At 55.2% G+C, this 23731-nt stretch overlaps 1 protein-coding gene across 4 annotated transcripts in view; it reads left to right on the forward strand.

The window, feature by feature from the left end:
- Positions 1 to 23731, forward strand: part of LOC108397364 (TGF-beta-activated kinase 1 and MAP3K7-binding protein 1) — a 77247-nt gene that overhangs the window by 6156 nt on the left and 47360 nt on the right. For 2 of the 4 annotated variants that reach the window (XM_037006927.2, XM_037006926.2), the window contains exons 2-3: positions 10445 to 10682; positions 11946 to 12091. In XM_037006927.2, the coding sequence (XP_036862822.2) occupies positions 10445 to 10682; positions 11946 to 12091 (384 nt within the window). Of the gene's footprint in view, positions 1 to 10444; positions 10683 to 11945; positions 12092 to 13572; positions 13882 to 16589; positions 20387 to 23731 lie in introns of those variants that run through there. The other 2 variants (XM_037006929.2, XM_037006930.2) reach the window with 2 other exon arrangements.

A 23731-nucleotide genomic window follows, 5' to 3' on the forward strand; every position in this document is an offset into this window, starting at 1 on the left:
CCCCGTTCTGGCCCTTCCCATCCCCTCACCCGTTCCTCTGGTCCCTCAGAAGATTGGTCTGTGGTCACATCTCCCAGGTTCTTCCCCATTTTCTCACGTGCACTCCACTCAGGCTTACTCCCCCTACTTCTCCATCATCCATGACCGTTTTTGTTGCCTCCAGTAGCCAATTGTCATTAATGGCTTTCAGCCACATTTGGTGGGCAATGAAGGGCATATCTGTCACTCACTCCCTTCAGGGACAGGGAGGTGACAGTAGGGTTGAGATGAGGGGGAAGGAGCCAGACAGGTGGTGAAGGGGACAGGCATTCTAGGCAGAAGGAACTGCACGGGAAAGGCCAAGAGGTGCAGCAGAGCGGCGATGAGAGGCAGCCACCCTGGCACCCCTGTGGGACCGCATCTGATACTGCCAGATGGTACCTGGCATCTTGTAAGGGCTCTGTCTGTGGATAAACAAGTTGGGAAACTGCACTGCTCTGCCCTCCTCCTTCCTCCCACCGTCTGCATTCAGGTCTCCCACCTAATCAAGGCCCAGCTCAAATATCACCTCCCCTTTGAAGTCTTCCAGGATTACCCCAGGCTTGCTCTTTCCTCCCTGTTTTCTTTGTGCTCTATATGAAAGGCTATAAGATCTCTCGAAGTAGAGGGCTTTCCCCCTTTTGTGTCTTTCTTCTCTTCTAAAAGGTGAGACAGGGCCTGGGACTGGACTCTCTCTGAAGACCTGGAATTTCCACAGAAGGATAGAATCAGTGAACAGTGTCAGGCATGTAGAGGTCAGCAGGGCAGAGGCAGGCTTGGAGGTGAGAAGAGAAGGCAGACCTGGGTGGATAACCGTGCCCTTCTTACCAGCTGAGAGACTGCACAGAGCTCTGGCTTCTCCATCTGTAAGATGGGGACAGCACTGCCTACCTGGGGCATAAGTGAGGTCCCACCTGGGAAAGACTAGGCAGTGCTTGGTTGGTGTTCACACCCTTTTCCAGTGCCATACTCCCCTCCCCAGCCTCAGAAAGGCCAGAGGCAGCGGGACCTGCGGTGAGGAAGACTGGAATGTGGGGAGTTACTTCTGCCACCCAGCGTGAGCCCTGGGCAAGTCGAGGACCCACCACTGGGTCTCAGTTTCCCCTTTCTGACGAGCTTCCCTGCCCCCTTGCAGTTATCCAGCCACAGGAGGTGAAGCTGGGGACAGGGTGGAGAGAAGGGAGAGCCTTCGGATCACCTGGGCCATCTCAGGACCTCGGGGACAGGGCCGCTGGCCCAGGCCCCTGCCCAGCAGAGCCCGCTCCCCACCCCCACAGCTGGCTGCTTAGGGACAGCTTGCCGAAGATTATGGTCTAATCTCCAGCAGGTCACAGCCAAGGCTGCAGAGCAGGGTGCCTGGCCAGGGGAAGAGAAGGGGGACCCTGGGAGCTCCCCCACCCCACCTCAGCCCTGTGGTTCCATGAGGCTTCTCAGGAAGCCGAGTGGCAGCCCAGTGCCTGTCATGTGCCCCTGAATTGGCTTCAGCCATTTTCCTCACGTGACCCTGGGGAGGCAGGGTGCCGTTTCTGTGAAGGGGGGCCCCTGGCAGCCTGACTCATCCCTCAAAGGCACGGCTGCTCCTTTCTTCGCTCAGCCTTCCCTGAAGGTCAAGGAAGCAGGATCAAGGACTTTGGTGGGGACGTTGACAGAAAGGCAGGGTCAGCTCTGGAAAAGGAGAGGGCTCAGCAGCCCCGCATCAGGGAGTGAGCCCCCTGTGGCCAGGGGTGTGCACGCAGAGACCAAGCCGGGGTGCTGAGGAAGGAATATTCCTTCCCCTGACTCCTGTGCTGCTTGTACCTCTGCCCATCTGTCAGGCCAGCCACTCACTCCCCTTGAAGCCTTTTCTGCCCCTTCCTGTGGGTCTTTGTGGGGGCAGGGAGACGCACACCCAACTAAACCATAATGGGGCAAAGTTATGTAATGATGTCATCAAAGAAATGAATCAGACTATTGGAGAACATTGTAGATCTGGGAGTCGGGTCTGGGGGGCTTCTCTGAGGAGGTGTCTTGCATTGAGATTTGGTTGTTGAGAAGAAGCCAGCCTGGGAGATGTGGGAAACTCTAGGTTTTCCATGGCAGAGGAAACAGCCAAGTGCAAAGGCCCTTAGGCAGGAAGGAGCTTGGAGTGAGTGAGAGGAGAGTGGCAGGAAGGGGTCTGAGAGGGTGGCAGTGGGGAGGCGGGTTCCACCCTGGGGTGTGGGTAGGTGGGCATGGAGTGGCATGATCTGACTTAGGTTCAAAGAGATCTTTCCAGCTGCTGTGGAGGGGAGAGTGCAGGGGGCAGGAGTGGACAGAGACTAGGAAGCTGCTTTCGGCACCTGGCAAGAGGTGGTGGATTCCTGGACCAGCCTGGGGGCCTGGAGTGATCTGAGGGTTATTTGGGGGAGGATGAAGCCATAGGCTCAACTGCCAGACTGGATGGGGTTGGAGGATGAACTCAGTTTGCGGTCTGAGCACCTGGGTGGGAGCCACTGTGTAGATGGACGGGGGGTGCTGGACGTGAGACCAGCAGCCCAAACGGGGGGACCTCAGAGCCAGTCTAGGGACAGGACTTCACCCTCAAGCCCCGGAGGAACTGGTGAGAGCTGGGGAGGGTGAGCCCCCCTGGCTGCCCCCAGAGTGGGCTTGGAGAAGACCCGGAGTCCGGGGAGGAGGATGTCCTGGGTCAGACAAGCAGTGCTGCAGCCTGGAGGTGGGCAGCAGCCCAGACCACGGAGCAGAGAGGCAGAGAGCAGGGCAGCTGGCTGCCTGCAGTGCGGGCCAGGGACCAGGGACTCCTCCGGGCCATCTGTTCCCAGACGTTCCTCTCTGGGCTGAGGTGGACTGTGCCATTGGGAGCTGACAGGACTGCAAGGCTGTGGGCTCCACATCTCATTTCTCTAGAGCTTGTCCCGGGGGAGAATTCAGCCCGTGTCTCAGGATGTTTAAAGCCACCTCTTGGAAGCTCCTGGCAAACAGCAGTGACTGCTGACTTCCTGTGCTGGTTGGATCGAGCTCCCCCACCTCCTCGAGCCTGGGTCAGCTTGGTGCCCAGTAGTGGCCCTGTTAGCCTGCCGTCTGTAGTCACGGGAGCCCAGCCCCTCCTGCACCGTTGGGTGGCAATGTGGCTGGGGACAGCAGGTGTCCCTCCTGTGTCTCATGCTGATCCTAAAGTCTGGTGTCTGGAATTCACTGCTGGGGAGGCAACTGAAGATAGAGGTTTGGCTCACATTCTGGAATAGGGCTCTAGGGGGTGGGTCTGGGCAAGCCTGGCACTCTGCTTACCTGCTACGGACCAGCCTGCTTGAGCCTCAGCTTCCCTCTCTCTAAAATGGGCTCAGTGAGCCTGATCTGTAGGGGTGCTTTTAGGTTTATTTTCTCTTTAGAGGTTTTGGTGAGGGTTAGATGACATGATTTCTGTCAGGTGCACCCAGTTGATGAACTAGTGTCTTTGAGGCTGGCTAAGGTCTGGTGGGGGAGACAGGTCTGTATCAGGTGTGCGTGCAGGATCGGAAAGGAGGGTGTCGCAGAAGGCAGCTGGGAGTTGCCACCTCTCAGCAGGGCCTTAAAGAGTGAGGAGTTCGCTCCTATTTGAAAGATGAAAAAAGTGGGGAAAGGCATTCTGGGAGGTGGGTACAGCCGTCCTCTAGGATGGCTGAGCGGAGTGGGGAGGGGGAGAGGTGAGGCCAGGGCAGATCTGGCAGTTCTGGGGTCTGTTTTGTGTGTCTCTGAGTACAGTAGCGCCAAATCCTTAAATGCCGAGAGTCTGAGATTCCTTCCCATTTGTTCTTCTGAGTTGGATGTAGCTCTGCTCCAAGTGCCATCTGGGATCCATTTTTTAAAAGACCCGGGCTTGGATCCATCATATCATAGATAAATTTTCACAAATGCCTAGGGTGCCTAACTGGTTTTCTCGGTTTCACTGGAGATGGCTGGCAATTATAGGTCTGCTTTGGTTATGTAACTGTATTCCTATTATGTTAATGTGTGTGTGCAATTTAATTAGTAGTTTAAAACCTATACATGCTTAAGTTACTCTACAAGAAGATATGTCAAAGAAATAATCTTCCCATGTTTTCTTCCATCTGCTACTTCTATAGCTTTTCCTCTTTCTTCCTAATTACAACCCTTAAATAGAATTCGTGCCTCATATCGAATTTACCGAGTATCATAATTCTTCCAAGTGGTAAAGATACCTCAAGACAAGTGCTGGGCATAGAAGCCACAGGGCATAAATCTGCAAAGAAGTAAAAAGCTAACCTTTTCAAACAGTATTGCTTCTCTCTCACTTACCAACTTTACATTTCCCTGTATGGCCCCGGAAGATGACTGGTTAGCCAGAGACGGGTAAGATTCCTCAAGGGAGGAACAACCTAAGACAGGCACAGTCACAGGAGGGCCATCAGGTGAGAAATTGGGGATCAACAGAGGTGAGGCTTAGAACCTCACCCCCCCTGTTTTGAGAGAAATCTGCTGCATCCGTGGATGTTTTATTGCCCTTGTCTAGCTCGGATTAACACATAGTCTACAGGCACACACCTGATCATCTACATTTGCTCTCACAACACTAAACTATGTTTTCTACCTTTATCTTGCATCTACCTACCACTTCAGCATTTTATTTAAAAAAAATAATAATAATAATAATAACAAGGGAGAAATGTGGGATTCACATATAAATCAAGTATAAAAATCAAACGAATATTCATATTTGACCTGATTGTTTATAGTTCATAATGCATGATCAAAACCGAAAGTTTCTGTGATGACTGCCCTTGTACTGTTCACCATGTAAGAACTTATTCATTATGTAAGAATTCGTTCACCATGTAAGAACTTGTTCGTTATGCTTCAGAAGATTGGAGACTGATGAGAATTAGGCTTGGGGTGGATTAATGATTGTGCTTTGAGCATTGAGTCCCCTATACAGAATTTTATTGTTGTTAACAACCATTTGATCAATAAATATGAGAGATGCCCTCTCAAAAAAAAGACCCGGGATTGGATTATAAAGACAGCAAAAAAAACAAAGAGCCAGCCTGGCCTGTTCACCTGGGTGCTTTTTATTTTTGTGAACATTTTCTTTGGCACAATGGTTTTTCCTGGGCCTGCCAGCTACCAGCAGCCTCTCCTGGTCCTCTCCAAGGACACCCTCTATCCTCTCCTGTTTCCGGGCTGCTGGTTCTGTCTCCCGTCCCTGCAGCAGGCCCGCTTGTCAGGATGCCTCTGCCTCTGTGGCCAGCATAGAATTTCATTCTAGTTTAATTTCCGGTTCTCTGGTGGCTGCTCTGCGGCTCTCTGCTGTCCCTGCAGATCTGGCCTTAGCAAGTCATCCAGAGGCCGCCTGACTCAGAGCACCAGCTTGGGATTCAGAGACTCAGGTTGAATCTGGGCCCACCCCTGACCGGCTGTGGGACCTGGGCAGGTCCCCTGACGCAGCTGTAGGATGAGAATAAGGACATGGGCAACGTGGAGTTAAGAGCATGCACTTCAGTCACATAGTAGGTGCTAAGGGGACGCCCGTCCTCCTGCAGACGGAGCAGCCAAGGAACAGGAACTGGAGGCCCGTGCCCTGCTCTTGGGGTCTCTCTCCACTCAGGGTGGGGAGACTGCATCTAAATGGAGGAGTCAACCCAAGGCTTAGAGGGTCCTGGATGGAATTTGGGAGGCCCCAAGGGGCTGGATGTGTGTCCTTGGCAGCATTTCTTCCCTTCACTGAGCCTCAGTCTCTCCATCTGGAGACTACCAGGCCTGGTCCAGGTGAGGCTCTGTGTCCTGGCCCAGCCCTGTGGCCTGCAGGAGACATGGCATGCACACTTATATCCTGATGATTGTCAAGCCTAATCCTCCCCAACCTGCCCTTTGCTCCTCCTCACTCCCCGCAGCAGACTGTCAGCTGGTTCTGGTGGCTTTACCTTCCGAATATATTCAGCACCCCATCACTCTCACCACCACCACTGCCCACGCCAGCCCAGTCCCCTCACCCCTGACCTGGGCACTGCTTAGCTCTGAGCTGGTCTCCCTGCTTTCACCTTTGCCCCTACGGTCTTTCTCCATCGCAACCAGGGCAATTCTTTTCAAACCTAAGTCAGATCAAATCACTTTCCCACTTTGAAGCCTGAGCTGAACTCACCCTGCTCCTCAAGGCCCTGGGGACACTGACCCCTGCCTACCTTGTGGCCTCAACTTGCTCGCTGGGCTCCAGCTACACTGGCCCCTGTGCGCCTCCTTAACACCAAGTTTATTTGTGCCCCAGGGCCTTTGCACTTGTGGTTACTTCTCCCTGGACAGTCTTCTCCCAGATGTCCGCATGGCTCTGCCTCACTGCAGTCAGGTTTCTGCTCAGAGGTCACTTCATCAGAGGCCTCCACAGTCACCCAGTCTGTCTCCTCTTGCCCCACCTTGTGCTTCTTTAGGACACCTGTCAAGCCTTACCTACACATTTGTTGGCTTATTCTGTCTCCCTTGTGAGAGCAGGGATCTTGCCACCTCCTCAGCCTCTTGCACAGGGCCTGGCACATATGAGGTGCTCCGGAAATACTGCTTAATGAATGAACAACTGATGGCAAGCCCCAATTCTCTGGCCTCTGAGATGAGGCCTCCCAAGCCCAGCCCTGAATGCAGGGGGCCCTGTGGGTGCAGAGCGGCCAGTTTCTTGGCACATGCCCTGGCAGCTTGCTCCACCTCCACCGAACAAGAACAGTCAGAGCTCAGGACCTGAGAGGAAACAGCGAAAAGGGCTGGGGCATGAGAAGATGTGAAATAGGCCATTGGTGGCAAACAGAAGGAGATGAGGCTCCAGGGGAGATGGGCAGGTCAGGTGCATGGAGGGCTTGACCGCCAGCCCGAGAAGCATGGATTGTGCCAGAAGGTGGCAGGGAACCGCCTAAGTGACCTTCATGCTGCAGGGTGGGGACTGTGATCGCAGAGCCAGCCGTCTCTCTCTCTCACACACACACACTGACTTCAGCATCCCCCCGGCTGTGACCCAAGAGGCCTCGTCTCCCTTCCCTCTACATCTGCCTCCCATTTCCCCAGGCCCCTCTGGCCCTGCTCCCTGGTCACTGCTCAGCCACCCCCTCTTCCCACTCAGCCTCTGCCCTTTCTGCTCTTCTGCCTGAAACACGCTTCTCCCCTGATCTCCGCAAGGCTGGCTCCTTCTCGGCTCAGCTCAGAAATCACCGCTGCAGGGCTCCCTTCCCTGGCCACCCCTGCCTCCCTCCAGCATCTGCCGCCACGTCATTGCCTTAGTTATCTACTCCTATGGTGTCAGTCTATCATCCTGGGGTGCTTATTCCTTATCATACGCTGTTTCTCATCCACTCCTCACAACATGTCCATGGTTAGATGCCATTGTTGTCCCAATTTACATATGTGGGAAGTGAGACTCAGAGAGGTTAAGTCCCCTTACCTGAGGTCACCCAGCTAGACAAGTGGCTAAGGTAGGATTCAGCAAGCCTAGGTAACCAGACCCAGCCTTTTGCCCCCTCACTCCTGCCCCACAGCAGGGTCTCCATGGGTGTGGTACCCCCCTGACACACCTCCCCGTCTACCCAGCACAATGCCAGGCACCACCGAGAAGCCGTGACCTGTGATGAGTGCCTGCCCAAGGCCCGTGGCTGCTGGAGCCGTGGGATGGAGAGGAGGGCCTGGAGCGGGGAGCCGGAGGGCTGGGAGCAGGGAGCTGGCACCGAGGCCTCTCCTTCCGCTGCGCTCAGGGCCCCGTGGGGTCCCCAGGAGGGTGTTTTGATCTTGCTTCTTACCCTCTTGGGGAACACATCATCTCCAGCACTTTCCTCCTGGCTTCTCCGAGGTCTCCCAGCTTCTCTCCCCTGAGAGACCCCCATCCTAATGGTTCCTCCTCTACTGTCCCCAGGGCCCAGACTTCCACCTGCCTGCTTCCCCCTCAGCTCCTCCCAGCCTGCTTTTGGAAGGGGGTTCTTCCCTTGTTCCCACCTCCAGCAGCAGCGTGTCCCTTCCAGCCCAGCCCCCAGGGAGTCTGTCAGCAGGTGGTCTGCCTTCTTTCCTGGGCCCTTTGGAGAAGGGAGTGAACCCTCACTAAGCCCCTATTATCACTCTTCTGCTCTGGGTAATTGCATGTCATTCTCCCATCGCCCCTTGAGGGAAGGTTCATTTTTACAGAGCACCCATCTGAGGCTCAGAGAGGTAGGCTCATTTGCCTGAGGCCACACGGCACGACCAGCAGCCTGGGATTTGAATCCAGCAGGTCTGTGTGAAGTCCTGCCCTCGGTGTCTGAAGTCTCCCTCTGATCCAGAGGCTCTCCAGTCTCCGGATGGCTGGCTTCTGATGGTCCCTGGGCCTGGGCCTCAGATTCCCCACCTGGCAGTTGTCTAGTAGGAGCCTTGGACTTGTCTTGGTGCGCAGGCCCAAGGAGTTGTTGAGCGGTGGTCCCTGGAGTTGTGCAGTGCACAGCCCAAGCAGCGGCTGTCAGAGCCGGTCTTTGTCTCCTGGTGTGTGGGGTCTGCCTTGCGTGTCTGGGCTGTGTCAGTAGCCCAGGAGTCCCTCTGAAAACTGCTCTGAAGTCAGGACTTCCTGTCTGTCCCCTCCTGTGCCCCTCAGCGTCAGACTTGGCTCTCCAGTCACGCTGCTGATCCTGCCACTCTGGTGCCTCTCTGCTGACCCCTGGGTCTCTGGAAATACCACACCTTCTTCAGGGCCCACCTCCTAGGGCTGCGTCAACTCGGTCAGGTGGAAAAGGGCACAGGGCTGAGAATCAGGGAATGTGGGTTCAGGGTCAGCCCGGACTGCTGACAACAGTGTCACCTTCTCTTTCTGAATCCAGGTTTTCTGACTGTTAACTGGGGGGGCAGCATGAACTGCCCTCTCTGCTTCATGGGGCCATGGGGAACCTGTGACGAGGCAGAGCTGTCAGCCAGGGTACCTGCCTGGGCCTGAAGGACTGTGGGCACGCATACAGTCCCAAATCCGGATTAGCAAATGTGTGGCTCATGGTCCACCATGGCCCGCTTCTGTGCCCAAGGCTGAACCAGAACATAGCCCCGCAATCCTTTCTCTTTTTTTTATTGCAGAAAAATTCACAGAACATATAATAAACCATTTTAAAGTGAGTGGTTCAGTGGCATTTAGGGCATTTGCAGTGTTGTGCAGTTATCCTGTTTCTCGTTCAGAATGTTTTCATCACCCCACCAAAACACCCTGTACTCATTTCCTCCTGCAGGAAAAGAAAAGCATGAATTTTAGAGTCAGATTCCTGAGTTTGAAGCCAGGTCTGCCAGCCACTTACCAGTGGGGTGAACCTCAGCATATTAACCAATACCTGCACCATAACTGCCTCATCTGCAAAACAATGATACTGCTTGTATTAGTTAGCTACTGCTGTGTAACAAATTGCCCCAAGTATAGTGACTTAAAACAACACACATTTGTCGCCTCACAGTTCCTGGGGTCAGGAATCTGCTCAGCTGGGTACCACTGCCTCAAGGTATCCCACAGGCCACAGTTGTGGGGTCAGCCAGGACTGCAGTCTCATCTGAAGGCGGAGGGTGGATCCATTTTCAAGCTCACTTGCATGGTGCTAGCAGGACTCTGTTCCTTGCGGGCTGAGGGGTTCAGTTCCCTGCTGGCTTTTGACTGGAGGCCGCCTTCAGTTCCTTCCCACATGGGCCTCTCTCCACAGGGCAGCTCAAAACACAGCAGCTGCTTCCATCAGAGCGAGCAAGCAATGGGGGGCAAAAGAGGACAGGCCAGATGAAAGCCAGTCTTTGTAACCACCTTGAAGAAGGGACATCCATCACTTCTTGCCATATTCTGTTTGTCACAAGCAAATCACTAGGCCCAGTCCACAATCAAAGGGAAGGAGATCTCATAAGGGTGTGAATACCAGGAGGTGGAGTCTTCTTGGCTTGCCGCCTACCCAGCTGAAACAAACCTGTGTGGAGGGTCGTGGGGTAAATGAGGTACCACCTGTAACACACTTGGGGTTGTGCAGGTGCCCTGCCATTGGCAGAATTGTGACTGGTGTCGCAGGGCCTGGCAACAGGAAAGAGTGCGACCAACGACAGGGCCTGAGACCCCAGGAGAGCCTGTGGCTCTGCAGAGAGGAGAGGAGCACAAGATGCAGCTGGGTATGTGCCCCTGGGGGTGGCTACTTGGCAGGAAGACCTCTCAGGACCTGGCTGATGGTGGTGTAGGACCAAATCTGTGAGCAGAGGGTCCTCAGTGCTGGCAGCTGGGGAAAGGAGTGTCATCTCCGTGCTGTGTGACCCTAAGCAAATTGCCCTCCCTCTCTGGGCTCCTCCGAAATGCCTGCTTAACACCAGCCTCATGGCTTTTGGAGTCAAAGATGGCCCACAGAGGGGAAGGCAGCAGCCGAGGGATACTGGTAGCATCCTTTCCCTCGGGCTGGTTCTGCGTAGGGGCCTGCCTGGGCCTCACGCCTAGCGCCTGGCCCCCTGTGCTCCGCAGGTGTTCTCCATCGTGGTGTTCGGCTCCATTGTGAACGAGGGCTACCTCAACAGCAGCTCCGAGGGTGAGCAGTTCTGCATCTACAACCGCAACCCCAATGCCTGCAGCTACGGTGTGGCCGTGGGCGTGCTCGCCTTCCTCACCTGCCTGCTCTACCTGGCCCTGGACGCGTACTTCCCGCAGATCAGCAGTGTGAAGGACCGCAAGAAAGCCGTCCTGTCCGACATCGGCGTCTCGGGTGAGCCCTGCACCCTGGGGGCTCTCCCCAGCACAGGAGTCTGCAGAGGGCTGGCCCCGCCGTGGACCCGCTGACCTGCACGCGTGCCTGCAAGGCAGCTGCCACCCTTCTCCCGTTTTCCAGATGAGGAAACTGAAGTGCAGGCGGGTGAAGGGATGGACTTGGGGTCACATGGCTAGCAGCAGAGAGTGGTGGGCCGGGCCTGGGGCTGTGACCCCAGGATGGCCCCCAGCTCCACAGTGGGGATGGGGGGGGTCACAGCATCCAGAGGGCTCATCTCTGCTTCCAGGGGCCTTTCTGTGCCCCCTCCCTGGTAGGGCCTCATGAGAATCAAACAAGGTGGTGACCAGGCGCACAGCCAGTGCCCCAGGAATGCCAGTCTTCCTCTTCCTCTTGCCAGCCAGACCTCAGAAGGGTCAAGACCTGGGAGTGGGGAGCTGACCCGACCCGTTGCCCTTGCCCTTCAGAAATGGCCTTTGGCAGAGGTGACCTGACTTCTGCCCCGTGAGTTCTAGGGGCAGTTGGTGAACGCTTTGGCCGAGGGTCAGGGAGGCTGTGGTCTTCGGTCTCTGGATGGGACTTGCCCCCATTTCCGGCCTGGCACTGCCAGGATGCACGGACTGCAGGCAGTGAGTCCTGGGGTCCCTTAGACTTGAGGGAACTAGGATGGAATCCGTGCCTCTTACACTGTGTTCTGCAGAGCCCCGGCAGAGTCTCTCGGAGGGGCTTGGCTCTGGATAGCCCACCGCCTCGGCGCACACGCAGTTCCGAGCAGCTCTGCTCCTCTCTGGGTAGACCCTGGGCCCCCACTAACCTCTGGGGCTCAGTGAGGCCGCAAGCACGTTAGAGGCCGAGGATCAGACCTGCCCGGGTGGGGCTGCCCCCATTGCCCAGCCTCTTCCTCCTCCCCTGCCCAGCTCACCGGGAGGCTGTGGGGAGGTCGGGGAGGTGCTCCTCAGGGGAGCTGCAGGCCTTCGGGTGGTCCGCGGTGGACCAGGGGTCCAGCTGGGAAGTCTGTGCTTGGCTGAGGTCAGAGAAATGAGGGCCCAGGCTGACTGACACTCTCTCTGTCTCTCCTCCTTCCCACCCCTCTCACCAAACCGACCTGCCTGTTCTCACCCGACCTTCCCTGCCTCCTGTCTGCACCCCTTGCCTCTCCCCCTGAGGGTGGGGGAGCATGGGAGATGCACTCTTGAACCTCCCTGCTTCCTCCCCTTGCCCTCTCCCCACCTGTGGCTCTGCCGGCCCTGGTGGAAACCCCAGCCTTCTGGGCCTTCCTCTGGTTCGTGGGCTTCTGCTACCTGGCCAACCAATGGCAGGTCTCCAAGCCTAAGGACAATCCAATGAATGAAGGGACAGATGCGGCCCGGGCCGCCATCACCTTCTCCTTCTTCTCCATCTTCACATGGGTGAGTACACTGCCCCCCAGCCCACACTTGCCCACCCCTGCCAGCCTCCCGGCTGGTGGCCTTCCAGCATAGCCAGGGACTCCATTCTGCTTCCTGGAGCCCACACACGCCCCTGCATCCCCCTCACCGCTCACAGCGGGGCTGCGCCCTCAGGAAAAAGACTGGCCGTCCCCGCTAGGACAGTCAAGTGGTGATGGCGAAGCCGCACTGTGGTGCAGAGCACCTTCCCTCTGGCCATGATGCCCCTCCCAACCACTCTGGTAGCTGCGTGGTGGGGAGATATTCTGCTAACGGGGAGTTACTCTTTTGCAAACAAGAAAGCTGAGGCCTAGATGGGAAGGTAAGTCTTCAAGGTTCCAAGGCTGGGAAGAAGCCTGGGCCTTAGAGGAGACCTGGGTCTCTGTCTTCCCATCAATAAGATTGGGAGCTTGGACCTGGGGCGGGTTTCACACACTCATATGCCCATGGGGCAGGCAGAATGTGAGAAGTGTGAGTGGGCCGGGTGGCGTGTGCGCGCCCTTCCTCAGGCCTTCCTCTGCGTGGCCCCTGTTCCCAAGCAGGAATGGGGCCCCATGGAGACCAGGTCTTTTTGTTTTCCAGAAAAGCCAGAAAGCTGAATTTCTTGTGAAACTGGATCTTTAGGTGTTTGCAATTTATTCAGGTTAAAAAAAATATCATGTGGGTCAAAGGAAGCATGACTGTGGGCCTGCCTGGCCAGAAGGCACCCCTTTGGGGCTCTAGGCCCCATGGTCTCGAGTGCCCACTGGCATGACAAGGCTGGCCCCCTTTCCCTTTCATTCCAGGTTATCTCTATTTGTTTTTCTCATCTCCCTCCTACAGACATGTGGGGTCACAACAGCTCCATGTGCCCATCCCTAGGGTTCTCCCCTCCCCACCTGCAGCTCCCCATGGGCCTTCCAACAGGCCTCAGCCCAGCTCTCTGCAAGCAGGAGACCAGGGGCTGTGTATAGGTAGCAGGCTCTAGCCCCTCCTGCGAGATCTGTGCAGCCAGCCTTTCCTGTTGCCCTGCCCTCCTGGGTCTGTCCTCGGGTGACTTCTTTATCTTTTTGAGGGCCCCTGGATATACATTTTCTCCTGGGACCACCACCTCCCCCAGTACAATAGTGAGAGCTAGAGTTTGGAGGAGGAGACCTGTGGCTCATGCCTCAGTAGGCCAGCTGTGGTCACTCCAACTCTTTGTGTCCCCAATGCTGGGCAGAAAGAACCAGGTGACCCCAGAGGATCTCAGCCCAGAGAAGGTGCCTGGGGAGTGGGCACTACCCTGCCCTGTGGGGTGGGGTTAGGGAGCAGGGAGTCCTGCACAGAGGGGGGGGCTCACAGGACATCAAGGGCAGGTCTGGAGGCTGACTGGCAGGTGTCCACTGGCAGGTGTCCACTGGCCCACTGAAGCCAGCCCCACTGCCCGCACTCTGCCTTTCCAGCTCTACCCTGCTGGCCTCACCCCTGCTCTCTCCTGGCAGAGCCTGACCGCAGCCCTGGCCGTGCGGAGATTCAAGGACCTTACCTTCCAGGAGGAGTACAACACACTGTTTCCTGCCTCAGCATAGCCCTAGGCCTGCCCGCCTGGCTTCCAGAGGCAGGGAGCCCTGTATCATGCCCAGTGATGAGGCGGTGTGGGCAGCTTACTGTCTAGAATGGCCAGGATGCTGGGCATGCAGGGCAGAGCAAGGCTGGCTTGAGAGGCCAGTTAACTTGCCACTTATTCATTCATTGCCCCCTTTTTTTCTTCTCCATGTGACAATTCATGCAGTAAACATTTATTGAGCCACTGTTCTGTGCCTAGTGATAAATTAGATGGGGTCTCTGGCCCCAGGAGCCCACAGGCTGGGGAGGGGAAGACAAACTGAAATTTCCCACAAACGGACATTCTGGGCTGTTGGAGGGTCGGAGGTGGCTCCGTATGTGGGCTGCCCAAGTGCTAAGCTGTGACTACAGCTTAAGAGCCTGTCCCACAGATGCAGCATGAAGGCTGGGCTTCCAAGGGGGCCTGGCTGAGGACATCAGAGGACTCCTGGCCCACCTCTGCTCTCATGTGCTGTGGGACCTCAGGCAAACCCCTGCACCTCTCTGAACCTTGGTCCACTTCCCTGGACTGAGGAGTGAGAATGGACCAGCCTCTCAGGGCTGTTACATGGATGAAACAAAGTCTGGCCTGGGCTTGGCACAGAGATGCTCAATAAATGTAGGCTCTTTTGTTCTTTCATTCATTCATGCATTCTCTCACACCTATAATCTCTCCTTTGGCGGTGATTCTCATGTCGTCAGTTCTGTTCTTCCAAAGGACTTTGGCCTCTAATCTCACAGGTTCCCTCCTTGGGGCCCTCAGCTGCCTGGGCAGGAGCCCACCTACCCCTCTACCCTCGGCAGTTATTGAGGAGCTAATGGAGCACAAACAGGCCCCCGAGCAAAGCACACAGAGTGAGCTTCCTAACGCTAGAGGCGTACAAGTGTGGACTGCTTGCTGCATGGTGCAAACGCTGCAGAGAGAGCACCTGCTCTGAGCAGGGCCAGGTGGACTCCCAGGTCCTGGGCTCTGAGCAGAGCTCCCAGCCTCCCCCCTGCACCCCAGTCCAGCAGGGTCCCAAGCCCCTCTTTAGCTCCTGCCTTTTGGCCCCTCCAACAGGATGGCCCTTGACTCCGTGGGGCAGAGGGGTGGCCACAGAGAGAGCACTAGAGGCCTGTGACCAGAGGCCTCTCCAGCTCCCTCCCTCCATGAGGGAGGGCAACCTGCGCGGGGGAGCCTGGGAGCTGCGGAGCACTAGGTCTGCCCATGGTTCTGTCCTACGTGGTTTCATTCCTTCATTCCCCGTGTGCTCTTGTGGGCCTGCCTGTGGCCCAAGGGAGCTAAAGACCTGGCCTCTACCTCAGGGGACTTTTCACTTCCCTGCTTCTCCAGGATCCTGCATCCGAGTCCTCAGCAGCCCGGACCTCAAACCAGGAGTGGAATATATGGGAGGCCACACCTAATTTCCTTGGCTCAACCCCTTTAGGCCTGGCCTGCCTTTCCCAGGCCCCCTGACACTTTGCTTTTAACAGCCACAGCCCAGGAAAGGTTGCCCCTCATAGCTTTCTCCAGTGACACAGATCAAAAGTTAGTGCCTATTTACTGGGTCTCTGGAACTTTCTGGAATAAAATGGCAAGCACACTTCACCCCCTGCCTCTCACCAGATGACCCTTTTGGGTTCTTGGTTGATTTAATGCTGTGTCAGGGGGCTGATCAAATGGAAAGAGGTGGGGAGGGCCCTGACCTGGGAAGGGGCAGGAACCCTCTACTCAGGTCTGGATTCTGGTACCAGCTCTGCTATGAGGCCTCCCTTCTCTAGGCCTCGTCTTCCTAGGCCAGACGGGGGTATATAGAGCATTAGCATCTTTCCATCATGGGCACGTTACCTGGGCTGGAGAGATCTCTGGAGAAGGTTTTCATCATAAACCTATCAACTGTTCCTTTACTTCATTCCCTAGCTTGCTGTGATAAATGTCATTGTCCATAATAACAATGTAATTGTTTTTACCAAAAAAATAATTTCCCACCTATGCATGTGTGTTGTAGACAAGTCATTCCCATCTAGGTCCTGTGGAAAAAGGGCCTCAGTGATCAGAGAAGGCCGGTGAACGTCCCTTGCTGAAGTTTCCTCTTGGAGATCCAGCATACATTAACTAGTCAGGGCTCTGACAAGTCCCGTTATCCTGAGACTTGTTTCCTTCTGTTTAACTCAGTTTCCCAAACTTGTTTGACCAAGTGTGTCAGTTAGAATTGGGGTCAGCAGCAAATGACAGAAATCATAAACAACAGTGGTTTAAACGAAGTCCAAGCCTGGGAAGACTGTCCAGGACCAGCACAGTGGCTTCACAGGTCTAGTGACCCAGGCCTCTTCCATCCCTACAGTTTGGCTCTTGGTCCTCATAGTCATATATGGTAACTGGAGTTCCAGCTGTCACATCTGCATTCCTAGCTTCAGGTCAAAGGGTGGGACAGAGAATTTGGGGTGACCTATTGGCAGAATTAGTCATATGGCTACACCTAGCAGCAAGGGAAAGAGAATGGCTTTTAGGAGGTTTTATTAGTTCCCTATCCCACTAAGAAACTTTTCTCCCCTTTCCATATAACACCCCTGAGAACAGTTTGAGAGGATGTTGTGGGCATTTGTGCCATTTTAACACTCCACAGGGGAGGCTCTAGAATTTTTGGTGGCCCAGAGTGGTCTCTGGGGTTGGGGACATGGGGCAAGTGACTTCTGAAATTCTTTCTGGCTGCGTGATGTGCTGCTGGGCCTTTCGATGTCGTTCTGGGCCTCTCAGGGGCTGGCTGCAAGGACAGACTTCCTCCCCTCCGCCAAGCACAGTTTCTTCTTTGGTACTTTGCAGATATTTAACCATCTATTGCCTGTGTCCTGTGAACTAACCCAGTGCTCTTGTCTGTCTCTCTTCTAACCATCCCCTCCCTCTTGTCCTTGTCCTCGCCGGCCCTGGCCCCAGGCGGGCCAGGCTGTGCTGGCCTTCCAGCGGTACCAGATTGGCGCCGACTCGGCCCTCTTCTCCCAGGACTACATGGACCCCAGCCAGGACTCCAGCATGCCTTACGCCCCCTACGTGGAGCCCAGCGCTGGGCCAGACCCTGCCGGCATGGGCGGCACCTACCAGCAGCCAGCCAACGCCTTTGACCCCGAGCCCCAGGGCTACCAGTCACAGGGCTACTGAGCCTCCGTGACTGCCTGCTGCCCCTTCCAGCCCCACCTGCCCCTGTCCCGGCGGCCCCTGCCCCATCCCTGCACACCCAGCCCCCTGCTCCTTGCCAGGCTGCCCTGCCCAGCACCTCATCAGCCTCTGGGTTTTTCCCCTGAGGTCCAGGGCAGCTCAGGGTGACGGACAGTAAGGTGTTGGGAAGTATGTCTACATGTATGTACAAGTGTGTCTAGCAGAGACCTGGGGTGTTTGCATTCATTCATCATGTCATCGAGCAGTCACTGAGCATCTACCATGTGTCAGGCCTGTGCATGGCACAGGTGGTGAAAGAGAAATGGTCTCTGGAAAAGGGAAAGAGATACAGAGGAGGCCCTGTTGTCCATGAGGTGGGAATGGTGGGAAAGAAACCTGGAGGATGCCTGGAGGTTTTGGCTTCAGGGTGTGAACACCTGCAGAACGCTGGGCTGTCACCTGCTAGGAGTGACACAACAGCCCTGCTAGGCATGTTGGAGCCATTTCCATTTTATGGTTGAAAGGGAAGCCTGCAGGGGTCAAGGTCAGTTGCCTAGGGTCCCGCAGGCAGCCATTGATGGAGGTGGGGCCAAGCCCCGGCCACCTGACTACGTAGCACCTGCTGTTCCCTATCCTCTCCGTCCTTCATCCACAAGCCTGGGAGCCACCACTCAGTGCTGCTGTCACTGTGGGAGGCGTTGGGGACCTCAGCTTATGAGACACCCTGATTCTGCTGCAAGCCAGGGGCCTATTCTGCCCTGGCTGTCTCCCCAGCAGCACAGCCCTGCCTCTAGGCACCCTTCCCCACATCCCACAGCTGAGGGTGGCCTCACTCCTCCGTTAACTGTGTACTGCTCTGCACTGTGTGTGCCCTGCAGGGAGCTCCAGCGCCTCTTCTGTGGCCTCCCAAAGGACTGACCACCATCCCTGCCCAGGGCTGGATGCACAAGGGGGCCCAGAACAAGGAGCGGCCAGCCCCAAGTCACAGTGAGTGAGTGGCAGAGCTGGGCTTGCTGCCTGGCCCCAGCCGTCCAGCAGGTGCCCCAGTTCCCTGCCCTGTGACCTCTCAGGATGCAGAACTGATCTGGGACACTGTCATCTTTCCCTCAGCCAGGGGCTGGGGCTGGGACAGCCAAGGGCCCAGAGGGCCCTTTCCCTGGCCTTCCAGATGGCCCGCCAAAGGGCCAGTTTCCCTGTGGGAGGCAGAGTAGAAAGAACAGGGCTCTGGCCCCAGCAAGGCCAGCCTGCGAGCTGCCGCTGTGGGACAAACCACCCTCAGATGAACAGTGAGAGCCCCTGGTGCGTGGCAGGTTGGGAGCACGGGCTATAGGGGAGAGGACAGCAGAGCTCCCCCAAGGCACAAGGGGATTGTGGGGGAACAGGAGGGACTCTTGCAAAAAGTGGGCTTTTCACTGAGCTCTAAGGGATGGGGAGGCCTTGAAGGGTGGAGAAGCGTGGGGAGACCTGGGCCCGGCGTCCACTGGCCAGTGCCTCAGGGAGCAGTGCAAGGGGATTATGGGTCAGTATGGTGTTGGGTGTTCCCACCTTCAGCACCCTGTGCCCTCACAAGAACCCTAAGAGGCAGGTAATACTCACCTGCCCATTCATTCAGCAGTAATTCTGTGCCAAGGGTTCAGAGGGCATGGTGGCTGACAGTCCGTCAGGGACAAGCAGCAGACAGCTGGACCCAGGGTCCACTGGAAGGCAGAACGCCGTGTGAGTGCCCGGCAAGATGAGGCTCGCAGAGGAGGGGTCCTCAGGACGGCAGGGGCATGGCAATGAGGCAAGGGGAAAGTTTCCTAGGCAGAAAAGTAGCACCACTGTCCCCACTTAACAGAAAGGGGAACAGACTCAGCGTGAGTGAGTCAGCGGAGGAGCATGGATCTTAACTGTTTTGTTGAAACCCTCCTGAGGGGCTGCAGTGATGGGAGAGGACCCCAGATAGCCAAGCGGCAGCCGCTTGTTGCTGACCTCAATTGTCCACATCTGGGGAGGGGCTCTGTCCATGGTTCGCTCCTGCCGGGTTGCCCAGGTGGCGACAGGATGGGGTTGTATCTGCCAGGCTGAGTACAGGTGGAACCTACACCAGATCAGAGGTTTGCGTGGCAGGTGAGGGTGGTGTGGGTGTTCCTGGCAGAGTGAAGTTCCATGCCCATGCAGGAGGCTCTGAGAAGTCCTCCCCTCGCCTAGTCCCCACCATAACCTCCACTGCTCGCGGGCACTAGAAGACCCTAGGGTGCTGCCCCTCTGTTCTCCTTGGGTACCGACTGGCTGCTGGCAATGCTGGACTGGAGGGCAGAGTACCATTTAAGCTTCACCCAATCCCTGGGTGTTTATTACAGACTCTCCCTGCCACCCCAGACTGGGAAAGTTTATAAGACCCCTGCCAGGAGTGGGGGGGCACAGAATTGTCTCAGCATTCCTCACTTCTCCTGGGGTACCAGATCGCACCATGAGTCTGGGCACTGGCCTCCCATGGTGGAGGTGAGAAACATGTCAGAGGGCAGGATTTGGGTGAGATCGAGGCCTGACTCCCCTGCTTGGAGGTTGGTGGGGAAGCCCTGCTCCTCTTGTTGGCTGAGACTGTCCCCCTGGCGGCCCCAAGCTTAGAATCTGTGCCCACAGGCCAACCGGATCCCCTTCTCTCTCCCTGCTGCCCACCTCTGCCTCTCCCTTGCTTCCAAGCCTTTCCTTGGAAAAGGGCCCCCCGCAGCCAGACCTTGAAGTTTCGGCCCCTTCCAGCAAGCACAACAGAGGGCCCAGGAAACTCAGTCCCCTACAGCTGCAAGAAGAGGTGGTAGAGCCTGGGTGAGGAGGGCAGGGACTTGTCGAAAGTCAGGCACAGAGCTGGAGAGTCAGGATCCAGGTTTCCTGCCTGAGTTGACATTCATACTGAGCAGTCACAGGCTGTTCAGCTGCGTGTGGCTTCCGGTATCTGGGAGTGTAACATTGGACTGATTCCCAGGGGGCTGGCATCTGCTCCCCACTCCAACCTTCCCTAGGAATAATTCTGGATCTTCAAAGACTCTTGGGGGTCCCAGGCTTCCCCCATGTAACCAAAAGCCCACTTGTTACCCCTTGGGGACCCCCATCCTTGGCCCAGGATGCTTTTGATTCTCTAAGGAGCATGAAGGGGTATCACCCCTCCCAAGAGTTTGTGGGAGGATGGACTAGTCCAGTCATGTCCCAGTGCTGCCCTTGATGGGACACTCCCTGTCTCCTGTTGCCCACGGCCCTTGTCTGGGTGCCCCAGCCCCTCCCGCAGCATAACTGCCTGTGTATAGTATAAATATATATTTTCTATATATAAGATGTATAATATAAGGCTCCACAAATATATCTGTGTGTGTGTGTGTGTGTGTACATGTGTGTGTGTGTGTGTGCACGCACGCACATGCAGTGAATGGTGGTACCCACCCCGGGCCCCCACTCTGGACTCCCCCACCACCTGGTTAGGTCTTGAGTGAATCCAGTGGCCCTATGGCACCCTCCTTTATGACATCATCCATTTGTGTGAACCAAGTGAAGGTGGTGACTTCTGGTGACATAGTAATAAAGACTCAAAACCCACCAGCGGATTGCAGGGTGTCACAGTGTTTTTTTGTTATGAGTGTGGCTTGGGGTTGCCTATCCCCCCCTTGTCTCCCCTGACCTGGGACATGGTTTATTCATTCTTATTCAGTAAAAAGTAAAATCATTACAGTTGAAGCCAATGCCCTCCAACTTTACGTGTGTGCAGACATGCACACAGGCATATGTATCACCTTTCCCATCCTGGGCTCTTCCCCAACTCTCAGAGGCAACCAAGATTAGGAGCTTGGCATCATTCCTTCCACACCATTCCCATGTTCTTACAAGTTTGTAGGATGCTGTATTTAAAGTTAACCACCCTGAGCTGGCATAGTATTTTTCCAGACCCTATAAAGTGCCAGACACTGGCTGGGTCCTAGGAGTTCAGTACTCAACAAGATAGTCCCTGCCCCTGTAGACATGGTCTTCTAGCAGGGGAGACAGTGTTAAATCAACTTGCAAACAAAAATATAAGTTGTGGTTTGTGCTGAGGGAATATGAGAGGTGTGTGCCATTCAGACCTGGGCTCAGGTACAACCCCTCTGAGCAGGTGGCCCTTAGCTTGAGCTGTAGGATCAGGGGAGTTTCAGTGGCAAGGAAGTGGACTGGTGAGTGTTCTGGGGAGAATTGAAATGCAGAGGGCTCTGGCTGGGAAAGAGCCGGGGGAGTGGCGGACACACAGGAGAGAACGAGGAGGGAAAGGCGAGAGGGTCCTCAGGGGTCCCCTTGGGGGAGTTACAGATAGGTCACTATATAGAGCTAACGGAGGTACATGCACTGGCCATAAAGATAAAACAAAGCTTCCCCCTAAGATGCTCTTACGTCCTGGACGTTTTGGGTACACTACTGTGATCTTTGGGGGCCACTCTGCTGTTACACCAGGAATACACAGGAGGCCAGCTTCCAGTAGGGGCTGGCAGCAGGATGTTCCTCTTCTGGCCATATCCTGGCTTCAGTAACTCCTCTGGTTTGTACATACAGCTGCATAGGAGAGGCAGCAATGTGTGTTAGCATATCCACGGGGCTCACGGCTCCTTTTCAGGGCTTCTCATTCAAACACTGTAGCACTGTCCATAAGTGAACTGACCAGCCCCATAGACTATATGTGTCCGACTTCAGGCCATATTTCAACAAACCATTGTACTTCCCTTCCATGCCTGCCCCGGTAGGGTTATATGGTGCATGAAACTTCCACTTCATTCCTAATTGCTGCACCCATTCTTTTTTTTTTTTTTTTGGTATCGTTAATGTACAAGTACTTGAACAACATTATGATTACCAGACTCTATTATCAAGTCCCCCCCACATACCTGCTGCACCCATTCTTGTAACGCATGTCCAGTAAAGTGGGTGCCTTGATAGCTCTCAATCACCTGAGGCCGTCCATAGGCTGCAAAGACATGCTCTAGGCCCCTGTTGATGGTTTGCTGATCTGCACAACGTGCAGGAAAAGCAACCAACAGTCCAGTAGCCATGTCCACACAGGTCATGGCACACTGATATCCTTCTGATATGGGCAGAAGCCCAATGTAGTCTATCTGCCACCTGACAAGGGGTATCGGCTCCCTTACTATAGTCCCATGTTGCTGCAGGACTCAGTGTGAGTCCCTCTTAGAGCACACAAGGCACTCCTTCCAGGCTCTGCTGACTTTTTCAAAGGTCGATGGCAAGCCCCACCAACAGGCTACAGCCCACATTGTCTTTTGCCCTGAGTACAACAAACACTGATGTAACCATTGGGCTACATCAGAGGCAGGCTTTCCTTCTAGCCAGCACACCTGGGCCATTGTGTCGGTTTCATCATTCCCTGCGGATGCCAAAGGCAAATCACATGATACATAGAACATTCTTAGTCTGACCAGAGGCCCATAGGTTTTGCCACAACTCTTGCTCCCAAAGGGGCCGGTGACCAACCATCCAGTTGGCATGATACCATGTTGGTAGCCACAGAGTCAGGCCCTGATAGATGGCCCAGCTGTCAGTGCAGACAACTATGGGGCAGGGCTCCTGGGTGATCACAAGCCATACTGCCCACAACTCAGCCCACTGACTGCTCTTCCCCTCTTCATCCTCCATCCATATTGTCTCAGTCTTAGGATGGAAAGCCACAGCCCTCAACTTTGGGGGCTACCCATGACTGGAGCTGTCTGTATACCAAGCATCTTCAGGTATAGGGGCTTTTCCCTCCTGATAAGGGCTGTTGGTTATCAATGGCTGAAAAGCAAGTTCTTTCTGCTTTCCACTGGTATACGTCACAGGCCCCCATAAGCGTTGGAGTTCTCCACTTAAGGGGCTAGTAGAGAGGGCGCTACACTGCTCTAAATATGAGCCCCACTTGGCCAGTGTAGGCATCTGTGTTACGCCACTCCATGGCCTTTGGACTCCAGTCTCGCACCCACCCCGCAATGGGATAGGTGGTTATTACCTTGTTCGAAGCTGTTCCGGTGATGGGCTCCGTAGTCAGCAAGGAGTGGTACACAGCAGCCAGTTGCTTCTCTATCAAGGTGTACTGGACCTCTACTCCTTTCCATAGTTGTGACCAGAATCCAATGGGTTGGCAGGTCCATTCAAGCTGCTGCCAAAGACCCCAACCATAACCATCCTCGGTTACACGATCATCTAGCTCACAGGGCCTTGGTGAGTCCATTACACTCAAGGCCTGTACAGCCTTGACTGCTGGCTTAGCAGCAGTAAAAGCAGCTGCACATGTCTTATCCCAGTCCCACCTGATGCCCTTTTGTACCAACCAGTATAAGGGCTTCAGAATTTGTGCCAAGTGTGGGATAAACACTCTTCAGTAGCCCAGAAGACCCCAAAACTCTTGTAAGACTGCCACAGTGGTAGGGAAAACCTGGATCTTGTCTATGGCTGCTTCAGGAATAACTTTAGTTTTACCTGACCAGACAACCCCCAAGAATTTCACAGACAAACCAGGTCCCTGAACCTTGGTGCTGTTCACAGCCCATCCTTTCTCCCGTAGATGTTGCGGTAGTCTAGGAACTGCCCCTTCTAGATCTGCAAGAGAATCAGATGTGAGCCTAATATCATCAATGTAGTGATACAGCCCCACCATTTGTGGTTTCTTCCATGTGGCCAAGTTCTGGCCTACAAGTCCGTGACAAATGGTGGGACTGTGGAGGTATCCTTGTGGAAGGACAGTGAATGTCCACTGCTGGCCTTTCCATGTGAAGGCAAACTGTTTCTGACTTTCCCGTGCTATGTCATTAGAGAAGAAAGCATTAGCAAAGTCTATAACATAATGGTATGTCCCTAGTTCATGACTGAGTGTGTCCAGAATGTCTGCTATAGAGGGGACAGCAGCATGCAAAGGGGATGTGACTTTATTCAATTCC

The sequence above is a fragment of the Manis javanica genome, chromosome 10 (assembly GCF_040802235.1).
Source record: "Manis javanica isolate MJ-LG chromosome 10, MJ_LKY, whole genome shotgun sequence".
NCBI classification, from domain to species: Eukaryota; Metazoa; Chordata; class Mammalia; order Pholidota; family Manidae; genus Manis; species Manis javanica.